Below are 24401 nucleotides of genomic sequence, written 5' to 3' on the forward strand. Positions count from 1 at the left end.
GATTAAAATATTTATTATTCACTGTGATAAGCAATGTGTTTTTCACTATAGGTAAAATATTCGTATCAGATATTTTTATTTTAAATATATTAACAAAATATTTTATGAAATATTCTGTTCTCATTAATTTTGATTAAACAATTGCTAAAAATGAAAGTACAATAATAAAATTCAATAAAATTAATAAATTTATCCTTTCACAAGGTGTTAAGTGTGTTAAGTGGGATAATTTGAAATCACATAGGTATAAGAATAATATAATCGTTTTTCTCTTGATTGAGAAAGATTAATTAAACTTTTAAATTTGCTTGTCTTAAAATAAGTGATTTCAAATTCGAATAATTTTGATGATTCTTAGTGAGCATTAATCTTGAATATAAAAGATATAACATTGTTTAGTATGAATTGATAGATTATCTACTTCAAAATAATAAAAAAAATTTGTGCCGGCATAATTTGGAATATTTGGGCTGTTTTATTTGGGTGAGATGTCTATTTTCTATGATGCTTCTTTGTAATTTATGAAGGATTTTCAATTGTCCTTCAATAATGTGTAGTACACTTTAACATTTTACATTTTCATCCACACCTTATTGTTTTGATCTATTATCAATTACCATGCCACTCACAAAATTCAAGTACTAACCAGTCACATGATGATCACATACTCAAATTATGAAACATTTTTATGAAAAAAATTTTCAATACTTCTCTTTGTTGCATCAAAATCATATGTTTATTTTGGTCTATATTAAATAATTACATCACTTTATTTATTGCCAATTAAGAAATTTTACTTGATAATAATCTTAAACTCCTATAATGATAAAGATTATTGTCTCCTATAATACTATGTTTCTCATTTAAAAAGATAAAATAATTTATCATTACAAAAATTAATTTTAATATGATTTTTAATTAATTTACCATAAATAAACAAACAATTTGAGATCATATGATCATGAGATCAAAATATACTAGTTAAATGCATTTTTATATGGAAATATTAAAGAGCAGAAAATCTGAATCCAAATGGGAACGGAGTATTCTAGTCAACCAAGCATCAAGCAAAACATTATAAAAAATTTAGGAAAAAGAGAGAACTCAAAGCAAAAAGTACGTGTCATTCTAGTAATTCTGGTTTTATCTAGAAATATCCGAAGAAAATATCTAAGGTAGTTATTGATAACCCCACCTTTCCCATCGTGAATCACACGACACCACAAACGTCAAAAACCGGACATGACTGACATTTCTAACTTAACCCTCGTCTAATTGATGATAACAGAAACACCACCCCTAGCATGTGATCTTATTTCGTGCTAACTACTCCACGTGTCGCTTTTTCAATCGCCCTCGTAATTTCCTACTACTAAACTTGATATACCGGAAGAGCCAGTACACAGAAAACATGGGCGGTGTCTGTACAGTTGAGCAGCAGTCGGTAATGTCCCGGTTCCACGTCTACTATTTTGGCGGCAAAAACATGTGGCTAGTTTGTGATGACGTGGCGCCGTGCATGAACATGAGCCGCAGGGCTTACCCTCAAAATTGGTGAAAGAATAGTCGAGTCGCCTCCAATAAGCATAGGTTGGCTCGGCTTGGAAAATTCTGCTCAGGAAAAGTTGTAGAATTGGGTACGCAGCGAAAGATATAGAGGTGGGACCCAGATAGAGTCAGTAGGTCTAGATTTAGGATTAATTAATTAATAAAGGATACTTTTATTATATTTAAGTTCTGTATATTTCGTAAAAAATAACTTTTAAAAAATAATTTTTTATATTTTTAAATATTTATTTGATAAAAAATTAATTAATTAACAAAAAATAATTTATTAATTAATAAAAAATGAAGTATCTTTTAAAAATTATCTTAAGAATTTAAAAATATATTTTTTAAAAAATAATTATTTATGAATAGAATTATTTATGAATATTTTTTAATATAATTTTAATAAATAATATATTAATAAATATTATACTAATATATTAATATTAATAATAATATACTATTAATAAATAATATTAATATACTAATAAATAATATAAAAAATAATAAATAGTTTTATTTTAAATATTTTATATTAATATAATATTTTAATACTAAATATTATTATTAAAATATAATTATTTTTTAATATTAATAATTTTAATTATAAATAATTCAATATATTTTAATCATAAATAATTTTTAATATTTTAATAATAATATTAATATTATTTGAAAAAAATAAAAATTTCAAAATATAATCGAACAATAAAAAATATTTTTTATTAATTTATTTAAATAATAAATTTTTTAATTTAAAAAATATATAATTATTTTTTACGGAATGTTAAAATTTATAGGTATTATTTGAGTGGTGTAAGGTGATTTTTTCTTTTTTTTAAGAAATTGGGATGTGATAATATTGCGTAGAGATCTAGAGATGGACCCCACTAATTGCAGATCTAAGGATGTACCCACCTAGAGAAGGATGGCACGTAATTCTCTCTGTCTCTCTCACTCTCTCTCTTTGTTTTGTCCTCTAAAATTTCATTGAAATTTCGTTGCCGCATCAGATAAGAAAATTTTGGATTCCAACGTCTTAAAAAATGGCATATCCACTAATTATTAAAAATTTAATTATAATTAAGTTTATGAAGTAAAGTACTTATTTTAAATTGTTAAATGAATTTAAAATTTTAATTATTAAAAATAAAGATTGAATTAATATTCAGTAAATTATTATAATATATTTATTCACAAAATATATTTTTAATCAATTTATATTTATTAAAATAAAATAAATATTCTCAAATAAAAAAAATCCTGAAACGAAGTGCCGGACGTTAAAAAAAAATTTAAAGTTATAGAGCTCATCTACATGGGACTTCGATTTTGATCAGTGTGAAACCTCGAACCAACAATTTTTTTTAAAACCCAAACAGGAAAAAAGAAAAAGATAAAGTTAGTAAATTAGAGCAAAAAATGGCAGCCACCTATTAAAACCTTGAATACCCGGTAACAGTATAAAAAGAAAAAAAAATCCCTTGAACAAGAAAAGAAAGAACAAGTCAAAAAATCAAAGCTTAAAAATGGCCGGCAGCTGCAAATTAAAGAAAGAAAAAGGATAGACTGCAAAAACAAGCAAAGCTCACCCCACTATTTCCCACTCCTCCTAATTCAGTGGGCCCCCTCGCAACGGACTTCAAACTCCTAGATTTAAATTTAGTTAATTTGACAGAAAAGCAAACAAACCCCCAAAAATATAAAATAAAAAAAAGAGAAAAACTAATAGCGGGACAAAGAGACAGAAAAAATAATAAAAAAAAGACAGAGTCCCGTGAATGACTCAACAAAGGGAACCTGACCTTTTTTTGCCTCCGCCCAACACGCGCCCATCTTTATCTAGATTAAATAAATAATTTATAATTTCAATCTCATTTTTCTTTCTATAATAAATGTTAAAAAAAGGTAAAATCAAAATTTGCCCTGTATATATACCCATTCCTTATCTCTCTCCCAGTCACCCAGCATCACGCATTTTCTCTCTGTACACTCTCACTCTCTTAAAATTCCCACTATCTCTCCCTTTTGTTCTTTTTAATTTTTATTTTCTCCCTCTTCTTTTATCTATTTTCTCGCTAGCCAAACGCTCTCTAATACTTGAAAATTTTATACCCTTTTGTACCTTATAAAATCCACCTTCTCTCTCTCTTGTTCTGCTCAATCCTACGACAACTTGCTACATTGAACGCTAAGGTTTTTTCTTTTTTTGATGAAACAGTAAGGTTGTTTTTGTTTTGAAACTGAAGACATTTACCAATGGCAATGGAGGATAACAAAGGCAACAAGAAGAGAGCCCGGGTAGACTCTGAGTATTCTGAGTTAGAGGCTGAAGCCGTCTCCAATTTAAAACTCGCTCGAGTCGACTCGGCCCATGCGGGCCCTAACTGGCCCGAGGCTACCCACGTGGAACCCGACCCCAATAACGGGGACGTTCGGTCGCCGGAGGCAAAGTGTATCCAGGAGGATCTGCTGAACATCCTTGATGATTCGGACCCGGTCATTGGACCTGACCCAATTATTCAAGGACTCGACTCGGTCATCAAAAGCTTCGAAGAAGAGATCCTAGTTCCGGCTCAGGTGCCGGTACCGGTAATGACATCGCATTCCGGCGAGTCCCAGCCGGAGCTAGGATTTCTTTTGGAGGCTTCGGATGATGAATTGGGTTTGCCGCCGAGTTTTTCGTCTCTTGAGGAGGAGCAGAAATTTGGTACCGTTAATGTGGAGGAAGGTGGAGGTTCAGGAGCCGCTGGATGTGGGGAAATGTTGGGGTATGAATTCCCGATTCCGAGTTACGAATCGTTTGAGTTGGAAATCGGAGGTGACTCGGGTACCAACAACAATCATACAAATAGCGTTGATTTTGTGGTGTTAGGAGGCTTATTCGAACCGACGGTAGATATTTCGGAGCTGACATGGCGGTCCGAATCGCTTTCCGCATTGTAGAAAAAAATTGACGAAACAATCGAAACGTTTCAGTGCCGTTTCGTAACGTTTCGAATTGTTGAGATGGAGATAGTATGTTGTAAATTTAGGGTAATTATTAAAGTAGGAAGTAAATTGAAAAGAAAATGCAAAGTAATAGATGTGAAAATTTCTGAATGAAACATAGCAGTTGTTATGCTTAACAAAGTTACTAGCAATTTGTTGGATTTATAAATGATACGAAAGATAATTGAAAATAATTGGATTCTTGGATTTATATTTTTCTTCCCTTGTAAAATTGGAGTTAAATCACCCCAATTAAGAGCAAGGATATGCAACCGTGATGATACGCTATATGAACCCAAAATAAAAGTCTTCGGCCAAATAATTCAAGTCTAAGCCGATGATTGTTAGTGTTATATTTTTTTTCATCAAAGAGAAGAGAGATTCAAATTGGATTTAAAAAAAAATTATAATCTCGATTGTTCATATCGGTTATATATTTTTGTATAATATATAATAAAATAAAATAAGGAAATAAATAAAACTATTTATACATAAAATATGATAATTTGAAAATGAAAGGAGGCATTATGTGCAGTAAGATTTTATTTGAATTTTAAATATGCTCATTTATATTAGACAGTTGAACTAAAGTTTGAATTTAAAAAATTAATTTATGAGTTTTATTGATGATTATTTATTGAAGTCATATTAAATATATAATCTATAATTATTTATTTTAAATTATTAGATATGATATATTTTATTTTAATTTTAAAGATTGAATAATTTATTTATTTTTAAATTTTTTTTAAAAAAAAATTTAAAAATTAATCGAACTTTTAATAAACTAAAATATCTGTACTTTAAAGATGATTACAGTTTTCAGAAATACAAGAACTTGGGCTTCAGACTTGAGAGAGCCCATGGAATTATTAGACCCATGCAAAATATTTTTTTTAGAAACAATTAAAATAATACTAAAATCTTGGTACTAACTGCGAACATTCTTATCCTGTTCATCACTCTCCTCCACTGAAATGGCGCTTGCCATGAGCATCAGCCACGGTAGCAGTAGCAGTAGTACTAGTGGCAGTGGAGTCCGAATCCTCTGTGACAACCCGACAAAACAATTCTACACCCTTCTCCCTCCTCGCCGCTACGTCCTCTTCCCCATCATTTCCAGAAGAATCCTCCACTTAACCCCCGCAGCCAAAAAGTTCTCGTCTCGAACCGGAGGACCACTGTCACAACGAAAGAACAAGATGAGGAACAAGAGCAAAAATGGACGACGGAGATTGAAGAAGAAAATGCAGCTGTTGGGGTTGGCTTAAATAACGTTGGTGGGAGTTCGTCTGAGGTTTCGGCTGATGGGAAACCATTTCCGGAACTTCGTGGTCTTCAGCTGGATTTGTGGGAAGGTCCCCAGTGGGATGTTCTTGGTTTCGTTCTTCAGTATTTGTGGGCTTTTGGCGTCGTTTTCGCGGTGTCTCTCAGTACTCTAACCGGTGCCTTTTAGGATTTTTTCCTTTTTATTGTTCGATTTGATTATGACCATGCCCGGAATGATTCGTTTTTGAATTAATATAAGCGTCTGAAGGATTAGAATTAGTTGGTTTCAATAAAAATGACAAAATTTAAGAAAATGATACTGTTGGTGGCAAGGGTAAATTTCTGCCTGTATTGTTTTCGATAGGACATCCAAATGCTTGGAACTTGACTTTGGGTTTGGAGATTTTAGGTTCAAAATTCATTTCTTGAAGAATTTATGAGCTGAGAAGATGTGTCAATAAACTGGAAATTCTGCTCTGATAGAATCAGATAGCTATGTGATGGAGTTACAAATTGTTTGACAAAGGGAAAAATAAAAAAGCATTGTTCATAGTGAGTTGTTTGGTTTTCATGTTGGATTTGCTCAAAATCTCGCGAGTTACTAACACAATTTTAAACCAAAATTAAAAATGACCTGAATTTGGGATAGAGCTCAATCCTACTTAACCTAGGTCCATGGGAGTGAGGCCGCCAACTTGTGCTTCCCGATGTCACATCCCGAGCTTCGAACAGTGACATGCACAGAGAGATGTAGGGAATTGCACTCTACTTTCAAAAACTGAAGTTATGAAGCTTAGTGTGCTGATTTCATATATATATATATATATATATATATATATATATATATAAAGAGGTTAAAATAGGAACCTCCTATAACATGTCAATTAAAATTGATTCATCTCATTATTAATTTAGATATAAAATTAAATCAAAATCATACTTAATTAAAATTATTGACCTAAGTTCGGATTAATTATTTTGTTAGTACACAATATGAGATAATTGCTATATTTCATAAAAAAAAATTTTTATAAAATAAACACTTCACATCAATATATGTCAGTTTCATTCAACTCTTATCATATAATTTAGTTCCTATTACTACAAACTGCATGTTATTTATAAATGGTGAATATTTATTTGAGACCAATAAATGACTTTTGTAATCAATAGTTGAAAATTTTCAAGAACAAGGTTACGTGGCATAATTTGAATGATATACGCTCACGTGCAGTAACTATCTATTTCATAGAATCCTTTCTCTTAGACCTCTAGGAGGGTACTAAAGGAATGAAGAAAAAGTATAGGTAACCACAAAATAGGCACATCCATAGGATTTTGAGAATTATGATTTGAGAGACTAATATGAAAATTTTTGAAGTTGTTGTTTGAATATGGTTGCACAACAAGGTAGCTAGAACGAAATTTGTGATTTTCTTTTCTCAAATTTACGATGGGAATTAGGGAAGTCGGGTGGAGAGCACAGAGCACCTGGACTTAAAAGCCCAGTTTTGTGCCTTTCGCAAGTAAAGACGTGCTTTCCAAGTTTTGTGAACCATGGAATACAAAGTTTGTTTATGGTTTAAAATTTTACATTAGCTTACACGGAAAAGGAAAGAAATGCCCCTTCCACTCTCTGGCCTAGTATGGAAATTTCGCAGAGTGTTACATCATTTCGTAGAAGGGTAATTGGTAGTCCTCATAGTTTCTTCTATGTAAAATCTTTGGCACATGCTCTGGGAAATATTGATGTGACTCAACAGGACTTGACACAATTGAGATCTGACTTAATGAGCTAAAATTGCTGAAGATTGAAAGTTATATGACAACTTTCTAACCTTACAGTTTATCCTTCTCTTTTCGTAACACGTCTAATTAGATTGGCCATTCTTTCATGATCCACATTACTTGAAAGATGCTTTGAGAAGTTAGGTAGGTGATTGATCTAAGTATCTTGTTCATCACCTGTTGCAGATCAAATTATATATTTCTTTGAAGACAATGGTTGAGAAAGGTCTCTTTCATATGGTTCAAAAACTAAAGTCTAGACAATTAGGTGGAGAAAATTTCTGCTAAAAGATTTTGCTAGTTTATCTATTTAAAAGCCCTTTTGAGAAATAGTGGGAGAATCTAGACCACCAATTTATATCTATTTCTATGCTTGTTAGCTTGTGATTGCTGTATTCTTTGATGAATGACAAGAGGAGTCCTGTTTTTCATAACGATGCCGGAAAGTTCTAACCTGTTGGTACATGTGAAATATTCTGCTTGGCTTCTGCTTTTTATCCAAAATTGCTTTGAAAAGACACTGTTTGATGATCCTTCAATCTGAGGTCTTGCATTCTATTTTATCAGTTAATTGCATGTGGGATTGCTGTGGCTACTTACAACGAAGGGGCAACAGATTTTAAGGAGACGCCTGCGCACAAAGAGTCTATCCTTCAATCTGAGGTCTTGCATTCTATTTTATCAGTTAATTGCATGTGGGATTGCTGTGGCTACTTACAACGAAGGGGCAACAGATTTTAAGGAGACGCCTGCGCACAAAGAGTCTATCCAATCTCGAGAGCTTTTAGAAGCACCTCATGCCTATATTCAGATGTATTTGAATCAAACCCTACTGAAGTTGCACCAAGTTTGGAGTAGTTGCTGTAAAATGAACATAAAAGGTCTTTATATCTGGTTTGATAAACAAATCACTTGTGTGGACACCCCATTTGGTCCAGGGATATTTCGAAATTCATTAGACTTCAAATTTTGATTTTGATTGTGTAATTGGGTTTTAATTGAAAAAGTGAATTTTGGGCTCAATGATTAAATCCTAAATTTTATTTGTATTTTAATTTTTTTTAGTTTAATTTTTGTTTTGTTTAGTTAAAAAAGTCCAAGTCAATTGATAAAAAAATAAAAAATGGTAAAAATAAAAAAAGAAAATTTGAGATTTTGCATGAACGATCTTGGATTCAATTTAACCTTTGAATTCTATCTCAGATTATAACTTTAATGGTTGAAAAATTTTGGAAATATTTGAGACTCAATCTATTGAAAAAGAGAAGATTACACAGAAAATAAAATTTAATGAAAAATTTTAAATTTGATTGAATTAATTTCTTTTAAATCGAAAGTGATTCAATCCCTATATAATGATCTTAAATTTGTGATAAAAAAATGAGCTTATTAATAATTCACTTCAAGATCAAATAGAGATAATTGAAACAAGAGAAAATTTAGACAAAGTTTTGAATCAACAAGGAAAAAGCAACAAGCAAAAAAAAAAAAATTACAAGAAGATCCAATTGGAGTTTTTGGAAAAAAAAAGGTTAAGATTTATACTATAAAAGCATCAGCTTTTGAAAGCTGAAAAATTGTTAAAATCCGTGATCCATTGAGGTAATATTTACTTTTTTTGGTGATTTTTGCATAATTATTATAATATTTAATTGCTTACTCTTATTTTTATATTTATTGCATGGTATTTATTTTTGCATGAATTTGTATGATTAATATTATATTTGCATGATAATTTATTTGCCTAATATTTTTGTTTGCATGATTAATATATTTATTTATGTGATTTATTAATATATTTGTATGATTATATTTAATTTGATTGCATGATTATTAATATATTTATTTGCATAATTATATATTTAATTACATGTTTATTTGCATGATTATATATTTATTTGCATATTTTGCATGGTTTATATATTATTATTTACATGATAGCATGATTTTTATATTATTATTTGCATAATTATATATTTAATTGCATGTTTATTTGTACGGTTTATGTATTTTTATTTACATGATTATATATTTAATTGCATATCTATTTGCATGATTATTAAATTATTTATTTGTGTAATTGTATGATTAATAATATATTTATTTCATGATTATATATTTGCATAGTATTTTATATTATTGCATGATAATATATTTGCATGATATTATATATTTACATGATTATTATTATTGCATGATAATTGATATATTTGCATAACATTTTTGCATGAACAGTTTAGCATGATCTAAGCATGATATTATGATGTTTGATATAATTTACAATATATTTGCATGATAATTTTTGTATGGTATGATTTAATATTTATTGCGTGATTGTTGATATTTTGATAGAATTTTTTTGTATGACCATGTTGTGTAAATAAAAAAGGGGATTGGAATTGTTTGATTTGCATGATAAAACCATATTTGCTTATGGTTTAATTTAGATGACACATAATTAATGTGGTATCAATTTTTGGCGTAAAGAAGTGCTAATACTTTCCCTACATGTAACTGACTCTCGAACTTTAGTTTTGATGATGTAGACTAGAACTTATTCTTTTTAGGGTCTCGTAGTTTACACTTAGAACAACCTTAAAAAGGATAGATAAAAAAGATTAGTGGAGACTCCATGATTTTTATGCATAATGGGTAGGTTTCTCAACCTAAACGTTATAATAGTTTGACGACTCCACTGGGGATATTAAAGAGTGAAGCCATTAGTTAGTTATATATTATCTTAAACCTTACTTTGATAGTTTTTATTATATAATTATTTATGTGAACTAACTTATTTGTTTGTGATTTCTTATTTGTTTTTTTTTACAGATATTATTTTTTATTCACACTTATCTATTTGATTACTCGGCATGTCCCTTTACACACATTACACTTGCATTCATGCATAAGCTGTATACTCGAGCTTTATCCATTATTAAGAGAGAGTAAGTACTTACACTCTCATAAGGTGATAACCTTCATGTGAGCTAACGAAAACTCTCACTCAAATTAAAAATTTTTCATTTGAATTTATAATGGTAGGCGAGGATTGGGTTGCCCTACTAATCTATAATGGACGATGATGTAGGGAACAGTTTGGGAGCCTTTAAATCATTAAACCTTTGAACTCAACATATACATGAACCCTAAGGATCCAAACCTAGGCTAGAACCCTACGCTCCTTTTAATTAAAAAAAATTTAAATAGGACATATGATGGGATAGTTATTATTCTTGTAAATTCTTTGTATATATTTTTGCATATTAACCTTTAATATTTTGCTATTCCTTGTATATATTTTATTATGTTAACTAACCTTTTTTTTTTTTTCTACTTTATTGTGCATGCATGCATCATTAGATTTACATAAAGAGTGATTTTTATAAAACAATCTTAACAAAAAAAATCTTAATTACATCCATAGAGAGCCTATCAAAGTTTCTTATGTGCTTAAGAATAAAGTCCGAGAAAGTTCATCTTAAAGGAGGTGATTGTTTGCCAACTAATTATGTAACTACTCTGTCTGTAAAAATCCATCTCAATCCTAAACGAAATGATCTTAGTGATTTGGTTAGTATTTGGAATCAATGGAGTGTAACTATTAAGTAGACTTTCCAAAAAAAGTTTAGGGAGCTTACATTACTTCTTTCAGTCTTTGTTGATGATCAAAATATTAAGGCCATGGTTTAGTTTTGAGACCCTTCATATCATTGCTTTATGTTTAATGAGGTTGACGTGGTGCCAACTATTGAAGAATATTCAACTCTCCTACATTTGGTTCTCCCCAAACCTATTAAGGTATATTGAAAAAATAAAAAGATTAGTTACTAAAAAAAGGTTGCTCAAAAAATGACCGTAGATGTCCAAATTATTGATAATTAGGTAAAAAAAAGGGTGAAAATGTTGGTATTCCTTAGTCCATTGTTCGTGACTTTATATATAAATATTTTGGCATTGAAAAAGAATAGATTTGATGGCATTGGCTTTATATGGGATGATGATATTTGCAAAAGCAATTGGCTATATTAATGTTGCAGTGGTGGATTTCTTTGATCAACTTGGTTACCAAATCAATCTTATTCTTACAATTTTGGTTAAGACTATTAGATCTTTAAATCATTATTGTCAAAATGGACAGGGGTGTTTTACTTGATGTGCTTAATGGTTAACCATTTGGATGAAAAGTCATATTGAAAATAATGATGGTAAATTTCACAAGCCATATTTCATTACAAGCACTCCCATCAAGGAATTGTGTGAAAATGAATGGCTCACACAAAAATCTAAAGAAGCATGGATCTTATTTCTATGCAAGCTCACTAGCCAAGATGTGATATGAAGAGCTTTTTGGATGCCTTATGGATCAGTGTTGTATGGTTGTGAAGATAAGCTTTGAATTCTTCTCTTAAGCATTTAGGGTGTAATGCGTTATTCTTCCATCATGATGCATAGATAATATGGGTATGAATAGTTTGCTCAGTCACTTCTTGACTTAGTGAAATGAAGTTCTCACATGTTGAAATTAATGTATCCATAAAGATAGCTAAAGCCCTGTAAGCTTAGAATTTACCTCAAAAGAAAGATAGAAATAGATGCTCAAATGAGGTTACCTCTGAGTACTTTGTGTGGCACATTAGGTGAGGTAAAGATATTAAAATCCTTGAAGAAACAACTCCCATAGGCCCAGTCAAATCACCACCTCTTGATCCCCTATAGGTAGTGAGAATCGCTAAAAGAAAAGCTCCAAATTGAAAAAAGATGAATTGAAACTTGAAAACAAAAGGCTAAAAGAGAGTTCAAGAAAAGAATTGTCAAAAATGAAAGAATTTTTTTTTTTTTGATTTCAACATCACACAATCATCTAACAATCATAAGTTATCCTAATTATTGAATAAAAATGGACAATTGTAAGCAAAGAAGCAAGAAAAAGATAAAGCACTCACTGAAGCACTCATTGAAACATAAAAAGACATCCAAATGCTCAATGGGTAGTGGCCGAAATTGGAGCACAAATGGCTAGTGTGAATGAAGAATGTGAGCAAGCAAATGAGGCATATATGAGAAAGCATAACTAGTTGAAGTGCTTCCTTGATCAAATTACCATGACTACTTACAAAACTAAGGACATGCTAGAAAAAGTTGAAGAATGAAAGACAAGGGTGCCACTAGTGGAAGCATATGGCCAAGAACTACTAGATTTTCTTAAGGAAAAATAAGGCCAATATCGATAAATTATGGATTATTTTTCACAATAAACTTTAGACTTTTTATGGATATAATATTAGATTTGGTTATAAATAACTTTCAATTCAATAAAGATTTTCTTTGTTAACAATTGTTATGTGGTAAATTCTCATTATTGCATTCATGCATTCATACTTAAACATCTCTCCAAAGTGCATGATAATAAGTCATCCTAATTCTTAAAATTATGGAAAACGAAGGTTCAAGGATAGCTCAATCTTCAAATAATTTGAGGCACTATAACATTATATATCAAGCAAAGATCATGGAAGAAGAAAATATTATTTGCCTTCAAAAGATAAAAAAAAAAACACAAGAAGAATTGAAAGGGTAGGTGGAAACTATTATTGAGTTGCTAAAGAACATGAATAAGGGAAAGAAAATAGTGAAAGAGGCGGTGATACAAAATGAGATTGATACATTATATCGCCTTGGTTTTAGCCCATATTCAATGCATGCATCTCAAGAGGCCCAGCACCAAATGCCATTCACTGTAAATTATCTTTATTTGTAAACTGACATGTCGATAACTATTGTTACTGCTCTCATTACCCTTGTTCTTGACATCAAGATATCTGATCCTACATAAGTTTCAAATCTTAATGATCTTAAGGAATGAAAAAAGCTGAAGATAGGCTTTGTTGAAAATAAAGAAAGCTTTAGTTCTCAAAAGATATATCTCATAAAAGAGAGGCCTAGAGCAATTAAAAGAACAGACTTTTATAAGTCAATGGATGCTATTAGATTATCCTTGGTTCCTGATATTGTGATTCTACTAAAGTTTAAAGTGCTCAAGTTCAAAAAATATGATAGGACCAAATGCTTTATTACATATGTTATGATGTGTTATCGCAAGATGGCTATATATACTCATAATGAAAAGTTGCCCTTCCATGTTTTCCAAGACAATCCTACTAGTTCAGCTGCTAGGTTGTATATGCAATTGGATAGATATCGCATTTATGGATAGAGAGAAATTGTAAGGGCTTTCATTGCACAATACAAATAAATTATAGATCTGACACCATATCGTATGCCTTAAAAACCATGAAAAAGAAGGATACTGAAAATTTCAAAAAATATGCTAAGAGATGGAGAGATATTGCTACCCAAGTTCAACCACTCTCATTGAAAAGAATAGCATAATCTTGTTTGTCAATACTCTCAAGGCTTCTTACTATAAAAGGATGATTGAAAATACCACTAAAAATTTTAATGATATGGTAATTTTAGAGAGATCATTGAAAATGCCATCAAGAATGAAAAAGTTTAAAGGTGGTGATATAAAGAAAGAAGCTGTGCTAAAATAAAAGAAAGAGATACTCAAGCTATAATTCATGAGGGGCAACAGGTTAGAGGCTTCACCCCATATTATCCTTACCTGATGTACCAACCTTATTACCCAACCATCAACAATGTCTCTCTAAGTTTTTATGCTCATTAACCAATCATACAGTCACTTAACTCTTGGCTAGTTGTTTAACCTAAGAATTAGGTAAAAAGAGAATGAGCTCATATCGATCCAATTCCAATGACATACACTAAACTACTCCTTCAATTCATTGAGAACTATTTGATTGCACCAATTTAGTCAAAACCTATGAAGTCTCACTGCCCTAAATGGTATGATACTAATGCTATTATGGACTATCATCTTGGGATTGCTAGCTATTCTACAGAAACTTATATAGCATTAAAGTATAAAGAGTAAAGTTTAGTCAAAAATGGATTGGCGAATTTTGATCAAGAAACAAGGACATGTGTCATCAAGAGCCCTTTGCTTAACTACATTGAAGCATAATTTTGAAAGAATTTTTATAAATGTCTATTACTTTAGGAACTTTAAAAAATAATGCAAGTTTTGAACATTCAAGAGTCTTTTATGTCAATCTTTTATTTATCTTTCTTCATTTCAATAAAGTGACAGATGTATTTTTGTTACATTTTCTCATTTGTTCCATTGCTTTTATAAACTTGCCTTTCATATTTCACCCATTCTATGTTTTAAATAATGAATGTTTAGACAATCATGACAATAATATAGGATTCGATTTTGAAAGCATCATTTATAGTGATGAAATTAATAAGTTGATACTCTTAATCTGTTGGGATTATTAAAATAAAAGAGGACAAGTTTCATGAAATGAAACTAGCATAAGATTTTGCTCATTCATAAACAGAAGTGATGTAATGTGTGATTTTTTGTGATGGTTCACTCACAAGTTTTCTCTTAGTTAATAAATGTTCTTTATTAAGACTATTTATATTTGAAATGAAAAATGATCATTTTTCTTCTACTATTCACACAAAGAGTAAAATTATCCATTTGCTATCCCATTTGAGCCTATTGAATTTTTCTTGAAAGAAACCCTAACTCAAGATCACCTTTCACACTAGGAGGCAAAGTTTGAAAAAGGCTTGATCACAAAGAGATAAACAAAGAAAAAGGAAAATGAAGGTCTCTAATAATTTTAGGGGAAAAAAAACCTTTTTTGTGCTCATATCTTTCTTGAAAAAGAATGAAAACGGTAAATAAAAAAAAGTAAAAAAAAAGAGAATTAATGAAAAATGGGGCAAAAAACCAAGTTGCTCTATATGATAATAAATGATCTTTTGGTTTATAACCCTTCAAATTAATTTTGGACTTACTTTATCCATTTCTTTCATAACCCCTCACTCTAGTCTACATTACATCCCGTAAAAGTCTATTTTTATCGAATGTGAATGCTCGAAGTGGAGAATCATAAATTGAACTAAGACAAGCCTATAATGGGAATATTAGAAATTTTGATCAAAATGTCACTAATAGATTAAGAAAAAAAAAAGAAATTGAAAAGGAAAAGATGTGAATAAGATGTAAAAAAAAATAAAAAAGTAAAAAAGTAAAAAAAAAAGAGGAAGAAGGAAAACTTAAACTAAAAACCCGAAAGAACGGTTTAAGTAACGAAAAGGAAACTTGAAAAAACAGCCTTGATAAGGATCACCAAGAAATAAAGATTATGCTTGAATTGGTGAAAGATTAAAAATATCAATGAAATGAGCTTTTGAAAAAGAATTTAGAATTAATTTATCTAGAATTGTCTGAATATTCATTATCTTAGATGTGTACCATTCCCAATATTTATCCTGATGATTCATCCTGAAATGATTTATTTACCTATTTATTCTTTATCAAACTTATTCTTATAATGAATACCCTTTCTTTGATTTTTCTTATTCTTCACCATTTATTTCTTTTCATGATAAATTAAAGAAATGTGATAGATTACACTTGGTATTAAATTGAAATGATGATGAATGAATAAATTACTATTATGAAAGATCCTTATGTTATTTCAAAGTGATCGAGGTAAATTAAAAATGAAATGTGAAAGATGAAAGAAGTTTAAAATGATGTTGCCCTTATGGCTTACAAATGAAAAGAAACATTCCAAATGTTGAAATTAAATGATAAAGCTAATGAAGAGAAATTTTGGGTCACAAATCAGTTGATACATTTGCTGATTAGTTTCAAAGAAGTTAAAGAAAAATATGATGACAAGCTGAAAAAAAGACATGAAGAAGAGTCTTTAGATCCCATTGAAAGAAAGAAACTTTGGATTTGAATGATATAATGGATGAGATTACTTGATAATGCATGATAGCTCATGTTGAAAACCACAAGTGCTGATAATTTAAAAATAGTGAGAAGATAAATCAAAAGTTTTGAAAACCCTCTGATTTACCACAATTGAAAAAATAAATGAATTGCTTAGCATACATTGCATTCACCACATACATTATGTTCATGCATCATGCTAAGAATATTGCACTCATTCATGGCATTCATCATGTATATTTGTAAAAGAAAAAAATTTTAAAGTTTGAAATTGGGTTGAAATGTTGAAATTTTGCATTCATTGCATTCATGCATTGTATTTACCACATTCATTACATGTTGCATATATCATCACATTTATTGCACTCATGCACTACATGTTTAGCAAAGAAATATCAAAGTTTAAGTTGTGAAATTAGGCTAGAATTTTGAAAAATCTTTGGCTTATGTATTCATCGTATGCATACATTGTATTCATCGTATGCATACATTGTGTTCATCATATTCATCCCATGCATCATGCATATTTAAAAAGAAGAAAAATTAAAGTTTGAATCTTGAAATTGAATTTGAGAATTGTGGAGAATCTTTTCATCCATTGCATGCATTCATTGCATATGTTTGGAAAGCAAAAAGGAAAAACCAGATGAGAAAATAATTTTGAGAAAAGACATTGGAAAGTAATGAATAATGATTCAGATGAGATAAAAAAACTTAATTTAAGGTAATATTTTTGTAAGTTTTAATGTCTTTATTAGGGATGAGCTTTTTCGAAGGTAAGAATGATCTTATTTTATTTTTCAAAAGTTTCAAAGCCTCAGTTGTGGGGGAGCATTTTATTTTTCAAAGTTTTTTAGTTGTGAGGGACATTTTATTTTAAAAGTTTCACAGCCTCAATTGTGGAGGAGCATTTTTCAAAAATTTCAAAGCCTCAATTATGGGGGAGTATTTTAAAAAAAAGTTTCAAAACTCTAAGGCTGAGCCTTTGCAATTTTCTTTTTCGACTTTTTTTAGGTGTCTTTTATCTTTATACAATTTTTGTTTCATAAAAAATGCACAAAGAGGGGCAACTGTAGACACTCCATTTTATCCAAAGATTTTTCAAAATTCATTGGGTTTCAATTTTTTATTTTGATTGTGCAATTGAGTTTTAATTGAAAAAGTGAATTTTAGGCCCAATGATTAAGCCCAAATTTTATTTGTATTTTAACTTTTTTAGTTTAATTTTTTAGTTTAATTTTTATTTTGTTTAGTCAAAAGAGTCAAAGTCAATTGGTAAAAAAAATAAACAAAAGGGTAAAAATAAAAAAAGAAAAAAGGATTTTGGAAAATGTGGTTGAATAAAAAAAAGAAAAAAAAGGGATTTTGTTTAATTGAAAAATGTGAAATTTTTCATGAAAAATCTTAGATTCAATTCAACTCTTGAATTCTATCTCGGATTTTAATTTTAAATTGTTAAATAATATTGGAAAGATTTGGGGCTCAATTTATTGAAAAAAGGAAAAATACATAGAGAATAAAATTTGAAAGAAATCCTAAATTCGATTGAATTAATTTTTTCCAAATAAAAAAGGATTTAATCCTTATATAAGGACCTTGAATCTGTAATAAAAAATAGAGCCTAATAGCAATTTACTTCAAGATAAAATAGAGATAATTGAAAAGAGAGAAAATTTGGACAAAGTTTTAAATCAATAAAGAAGAAGCAATTAAGCAAAAAAATTTTGCAAGAAGATCTAGTTGGAGTTTTTAAAAACAAGGCTAAGATTTATAGTATGAATCATTAGTTTTTGAAAGGTAACAAGTTGTTGGAACTCGTGATCCATTGAGGTAATGTTTGTTTTTTTTGTGATTTTTGCATAACTTTTATAATATTTAATTGCTTACTCTTATTTTTATATTTATTGCATGATATTTATTTTTGCATGAATTTGCATGATTAATATTATATTTCCATGATAATTTCTTTGCCTAATATATTTATTTGTGTTATTTATTAATATATTTGCATGATTATTAATATATTTATTTGTATGATTATATTTAATTTGATTGCATGATTATTAATAAATTTAATTGCTTGATTATTAATATATATATTTACATGATTATATATTTAATTGCATGTTTATTTGCATGATTATATATTTAATTGCATATTTTGCATAGTTTATATATATTATTATTTACATGATAGCATGATATATTTATTATTATTTGCATGATTATATATTTAATTACATGTCTATTTGCATTATTATTAATTTATTTATTTCTGTGATTGTATAATTATTAATATATTTATTTGCATGGTTATTTATTTAGTTATTATCATTATTGCATGATTTTATATTTATTACATGATATGATATTGTTTGATTAATATTATATTTGAATGATATTTGATTGCATGTTTCTATATTTATTGTGTGCATAATTGCATGATTATATTTAATTACATAATATATTTGTGTGATTATATTTGATTTCATGATTATATATTTGCATGGTATTTTATATTATTGCATGATAATTGATATATTTGAATCACATTCTTGCATGAATACTTTAGCATAATCCAGGCCTAATATTATTATATGATATTTGGTATGATTTTTAATATATTTGCATGATAATTTTTGTATGATATGATTTAATATTTATTGCATGATTGTTGATATTTTGATAGATTTTTTTTGTATGACCATGTGGTGTAAATAAAAAAAGGGATTGGAATTGTTTGATTTGTATGATAAAATCATCTTTGGTTAAGGTTTAATTTATAGATAATAGATAATTAATTTAGTATCAATTTTAGGTGTAAAGAGGTGCTAATACTTTCTCTGCACATAACCGGCTTTCAAACCTTAGTTTTGATTATGTAAACCAAAACTTATTTTTTTTAGGAATCTTTAGTTTACACTTAAAATAATCTTAAAAAAAATAGATTCATACAGGTGATCAATCACATCTAAGTAACAAATATTGATGGCGACTTCATGATTTTTGTATCTAATGGGCAGGTTTTTTAACCTAAACGTTATGATAACTTGAAGTTATTTCTTTTTCCTTGATTTCTAAGCTAATGTATATAATTTAAATTTTGAAAATATTGTATCTTAATGACTTTGAGATGATGTTTCAAATATAGATTTGGGGGCACAGTTGAGACTTCCGTCATAGTCATGCTTTTTCTGAAATAGTTATTCTTACCAAGGTCTTTAGAATTGGGTTTGGGACAACAATTACGTGGTTTGGTGGTATAATGTTGGATTCTTAGTTTTGATAATAAGATTCAATTATGATAACCTCAAATAAAAAAAGGTTTTTAGAGTAACATTTCCCTTTAATGGTAATAGACTTGCTTGGGGCATAGTAGACCCTATTTTTTTTTCAAACATGAAAGTTTAGGATCAAATATCAAAGGATAAGGTTTCGCAGTTTAAGGATTTGAGAGAAGATTTGAAACAACTTCAATTTATGACGAAAAGTTTGTTTCTCACGCTCCAAAGTCCAAATGTGCGAAGCCGGTACACTTTTTTGAAGCAGGCACCCACTGGCCCACTCCCTTCTCTCCCATTGTCTCCTCCAGTCCACCTGTAGCTCTTATGAGTATTATAGAACATTTATATAATCATCTATAAGTTTTCATTATATAAGAATTGCTACTTAGTAATAATGTAAATACCTGGATTAAGGAATCTGATGCAGTGCCATATAGACAACAAAGGTTGTAGAACAAAGTGACAGAAGTGTGGTTTGCTATTTGAAAATTATGATAGTGTATAGATTTAGGTGCACATTCTCCTTTAAATATAGATACTATATTTTCTTTTTCATTTTTTATTTTGCTCAATGACTTACTGATAGAGGATGGCATGTCAAAGCTGCGCAAGGCATATTAAATAGAGAAATTATTTGATACAAGGTTAGTGAAGTTTTTAAACTTCACAAGTAATATTAAGAAATTGACACATATTCTTTTTTAATTAATTTTTTTAATTTTTTAATATATCATAACGGGTATGTATCATCCTACTAACTTTGCTTATGAAGTCTAAGAACTTCAATGTCAGTGTATTTGATGATTTCTCGATTTAAGCCGCTTAATGTTACAATTGTTCTGTTATGCTTGCATCAAACAAACATTAACAATTAAGAAGTTACTGCATATATATCATTCCAAAATAGACAAATATTGTTTGTCTCAATAAATTCTACATGGATGTAGAGGTATTAGTATCCAAAGAAAACAAATCATAGGTAAACCTAAATTAGAGTATAACTGATCCAAAGTGTCTCCAACATCAAATAACAATAACAAGCAACATACCAAAACCATAAACAAAGGCACCTAAGAAATAACATTTTGTTAACCATACTCAATATTGGAGCGCCAGTCTGGAAAACAGAATTCCAGCGACTGTCACCATTGCTAAGAGACCTTGTGTCTTCAATCTTCCGGCATTGATCTGGCCAAACCCCAATCCCATGATGCTTGGTCTTGGTGCCACTGGAACAGTTGGGTTCATCATTGGGTGGAGAAGCTGTGGAAAATTAACAGAGCAAAACTAAAACTTATTGTGACGATTTAATAGCAAATTTAACCAATTTCTGGTCTTTGAGGTCAAAAAGAAAGGCCTTAAAATAATTTGATTACCAGCAACAGAAGAGTTGTGATTTGCTCCTAGAGAAACCTGAGAACCAGATGAACTAGGGGGGGAAGGCACCCCTTGCAAGAACATAATGCAATATTGTCAATTAATAAAATATCTATTAGACTGGAATGAATGTGAGGCATTTGATGGCCATAAAAACAAGAAAAATATAAGGCAGTTAATTCTGAATATCTGAATGGTACCTAAGCAAGCAGAGGTGTTAGCTTGGAGCTTGCAAAAAACAGGCAACTGCATGGCAAGTGTCGTGTTAATAGGAAAAGCACTCAAGGTGGTGTCATTGAGTAAGAGGCAAAGACAACCAGGTTGCAGGCTGTAGAGCTGATTGAGGTTGTTACAGCAGGATTGTGCCAGTCTCTGAGCTGTGCCCTGAACAAATGGCGCACATGGCATCAGTGCTACCAGGCGAGGGCTGCAGTCAGCTGTGGTTGGACCAGGGGTGATAGGGTCCTGAGAAAGGGAAGTGAGAAGAGTGCCAACGAAGAGCAGCGGCATAACAATGGGTGTGAAGGCAATGTGAGAAAGAAAGTGCAAAGCTGCCATGGTGTAATTTCCTTTGTGCAGAACCTAGGGTTCACTAGGAAACTAGTTAAGATGTAAATGCATCGTTTGAGTGTGAGTAGTTACATGCAGGGTATGTGTTATTCTAACATGCAAATTCTGTTCTCACCCTATGGGTCGTAACTGTAATTCTGATGCGCTCAAAGTATGACTCCTCTGTTTAGAATTCCATGCTCTTTTTATTTGGTCTAAAAGAATCGCACGATTTGGAAAATTTAGATGAATTCATATACCAAGTACAGTAAAAATCTTCTTATTCCAACTATATAAATTTTTAATCAATTTGGAAATCCAATTGATCGCTTACATTCAGCTTATAAGTTATTATTAATTTGGTCTAAACAATTTAAACTGATGCATTAATTTTCTTTTTCTTGGCAATTATTTTATCCATTAATTGTTAATTAGATTTAGGCAATATCAAGAAATAATAATAAAAAAAAAACTAGCCATTGTGTCAAATGCCTTGTGGTATGTGATATTATATGTTAATTATCTTGGAATTTATTAAATAATTTTTATTTAATAAATTTTGCTTAAAATTTTATTATCAAAATCTCTTTGATAATTTATTATTAATTTTTTAAAGTGTACTCATGTTTTAGTAGTAAAAAAGTTACTTAGTTTAAATTTGAATTTGATCCCAAATTTTTGGCTTGTTTATTATACCCAAAGTCTAACGCAAATCAAAACTTGGATGTGTTGGAGATCAATGCTTACCACTCTTCAATTTTGATTGCTTTATTTTTTTTTTTTTTCAAATCGATTTAAGCAAATTTGTTTTATCATGCAAGTGTGAAAAAAACAAGACCATTCTTGTTTGGCCTTGGCCCTAGAGCTTTATTGATAATCATAACAAAACAAAGAAGTGTAAAGGACCTATGATCTTTTATTAGAATTTAATAAGAGTTTTATCTTCGAATGTAACATTGACACCATCATTGATCCACACCACAGCACCTAGGCCTTCGAACCTTATTCCTTAACTACCCAAAACACAAATCCCCTTCTCGCAACCCATTAATGGTAGTTTGTGGCCAAATATTCTCCCTGTAACTTCCATTATACACGTCTCATTCCCAATGCCATAGATCTCAATATATTAATCCTGGATGCAAACAACCCTAGACTTTTATCAAGCCGTCATGGCTCAAATACAATTGTTAAACACCCAGGTGGCCATTTAGCAAAGATTACTCTAATAGTACCAACAGGCTACATAACAACCTTTCCAAGAAAAACCTTATCCCAGAAAAAGCTCATCATTTTTCTTCAGGGAACCACCACCACCTTAAAATTTAACTCACCCTAAAGAAACCTACCTACAAACTGTACATGATAGCGCCCACCATCATGATCATACTATACAAAACCCAACACTAGACCTAACGCATGCAAACCCTAACCCAAAAAATTAGATTGCCATGTAAGTTATTGCTTTGTGCAAGGAGTTAGCTAACTTGACAAAAAAGAAAAATAAGGATCTTCAGTGGCTTGAGGATGATCACAACCCTCTTACCTTTATTATCATATAAGCTGACATCCCATTTTCCCTAAAATTACCAAAAGACACCTACAATAAGACCATTGACCCAAAAGATCACTTGAACCACTTTAAAACTTTTATAGACTTGCACAATGCCTTTGATACAATAAAATACTGATTTTTTCCCACTACCTCGTGTGGAAGAGCCATGATATGGTTCTATTATATGGCCTCTATCACTATAAGCAGTTTCGATGCCCTTAGTATGCAATTCTTGGCATATTTCTTATGCAATAAAGCTGTTGTACATTTTTCTTTGCAAGCTTGTTGGTCATAAAGTAGAAACTTGAAGAGACTTTACAACAGTACTTAAAAATGTTAGTATAACCACTTTAGAGATCAAGGATTTTAATGTTTAGCAGGCCATTTAGGCCTTTACCTCTGGGGTGAAGCATGGCCATCTGAGGTACTCATTGATAGAAAATAATCCAGAATATCTGTACCAATAATTCAAAAGGGCCTAGAAGTTTGTTGAGGTCAAAGAGATTAAAGCTATTAAAAAGGTCAAAAGATGTGAATAATATCAAGAATGTTTGCAAGGAAAGAATAAGCTGACTGATATATTGAGCCAATGATTTCATGATAACTATCAAGCCCACAGCTAATAAGGAAAAAGAGACTGACACAACAACAATAACAATAACAACAATAACAAAAACCTTTAAACATAATCTAATCAACACCAAAACCAAAATAGAACCCTAAATGCCATAATAACCAGCCCAATGTCCTACCTAAAGAAATAATTAAGCAAGACCTCTACCCAGACATCCGAAAAACCAACCCTTACCAAAGAGACATTGCATTTACCATGAAATTGAGAGGTATTCCATTGATGAGTACATAGCTTTCCAAAAAGAAATTGAAAGGTTGAAGAGCATGATAAACACCCAACCAACCCTTGAAGTGACAAACCCCAACTTATCAAAATCGTGAAGCATCTAGCCACTAGTATGGTGAGAGCCTATCCTACCAAACGAAGAAGGCTCATCAGGAGAAAGCTGTGAGCAAATGCCCAATTTAAGGTATTATTCATGTCATCGTAGGGGCCCATTGAAGATTGGATGAATAGTAAATCCAAGCACAAGTCACATTTTACACAGTGTAATGGCCATTGACATTGCACTTAAGAAACAAAAAGTTAAGGACTGGCAAGTGCAATTCTCAAAAGATGATACTG

General features: G+C 30.3%; 2 protein-coding genes and 1 pseudogene across 2 annotated transcripts; 2 read left to right on the forward strand and 1 right to left on the reverse strand.

Annotated features, from left to right (window-relative positions):
- The first annotated feature begins 3494 nt into the window (after positions 1-3494).
- On the forward strand, positions 3495-4750 carry LOC111289749 (uncharacterized). The gene has a single exon (XM_022881028.2). It carries the CDS (start codon positions 3808-3810, stop codon positions 4492-4494), a length of 687 nt encoding a protein of 228 aa, XP_022736763.2. The 5' UTR covers positions 3495-3807; the 3' UTR covers positions 4495-4750.
- A 591-nt stretch (positions 4751-5341) lies between these two features.
- Positions 5342-8691, forward strand: LOC111290206 (uncharacterized; annotated as a pseudogene).
- Positions 8692-20702: 12011 nt separating this feature from the next.
- Positions 20703-21691, reverse strand: LOC111291494 (non-specific lipid transfer protein GPI-anchored 10-like). The gene is made up of 3 exons (XM_089768792.1): positions 21300-21691; positions 21091-21170; positions 20703-20976 (listed from the first exon to the last, which is right to left on the reverse strand). The coding sequence occupies exons 1-3, from the start codon at positions 21655-21657 to the stop codon at positions 20821-20823; spliced, it is 594 nt and encodes a 197-aa protein (XP_089624918.1). The 5' UTR covers positions 21658-21691; the 3' UTR covers positions 20703-20820.
- Between the last annotated feature and the right edge of the window lie 2710 nt (positions 21692-24401).

The sequence above is a fragment of the Durio zibethinus genome, chromosome 11 (assembly GCF_047325235.1).
Source record: "Durio zibethinus cultivar Kanyao isolate XHJ-2024 chromosome 11, ASM4732523v1, whole genome shotgun sequence".
Taxonomy (NCBI): Eukaryota; Viridiplantae; Streptophyta; class Magnoliopsida; order Malvales; family Malvaceae; genus Durio; species Durio zibethinus.

Excerpts from the sequence above, each read along its gene's own strand:
- LOC111289749 (XM_022881028.2), top strand. The coding sequence starts at position 3,808 with ATGGCAATGGAGGATAACAAAGGCAACAAGAAGAGAGCCCGGGTAGAC.
- LOC111291494 (XM_089768792.1), bottom strand. The coding sequence starts at position 21,657 with ATGGCAGCTTTGCACTTTCTTTCTCACATTGCCTTCACACCCATTGTT. Across the intron at positions 21,171-21,299 it reads TAACACCTCTGCTTGCTTAG|GGGTGCCTTCCCCCCCTAGT; the intron begins GTACCATTCAGA and ends TGTTCTTGCAAG. Across the intron at positions 20,977-21,090 it reads CTTCTGTTGCTGGTAATCAA|CCAATGATGAACCCAACTGT; the intron begins ATTATTTTAAGG and ends CAGCTTCTCCAC.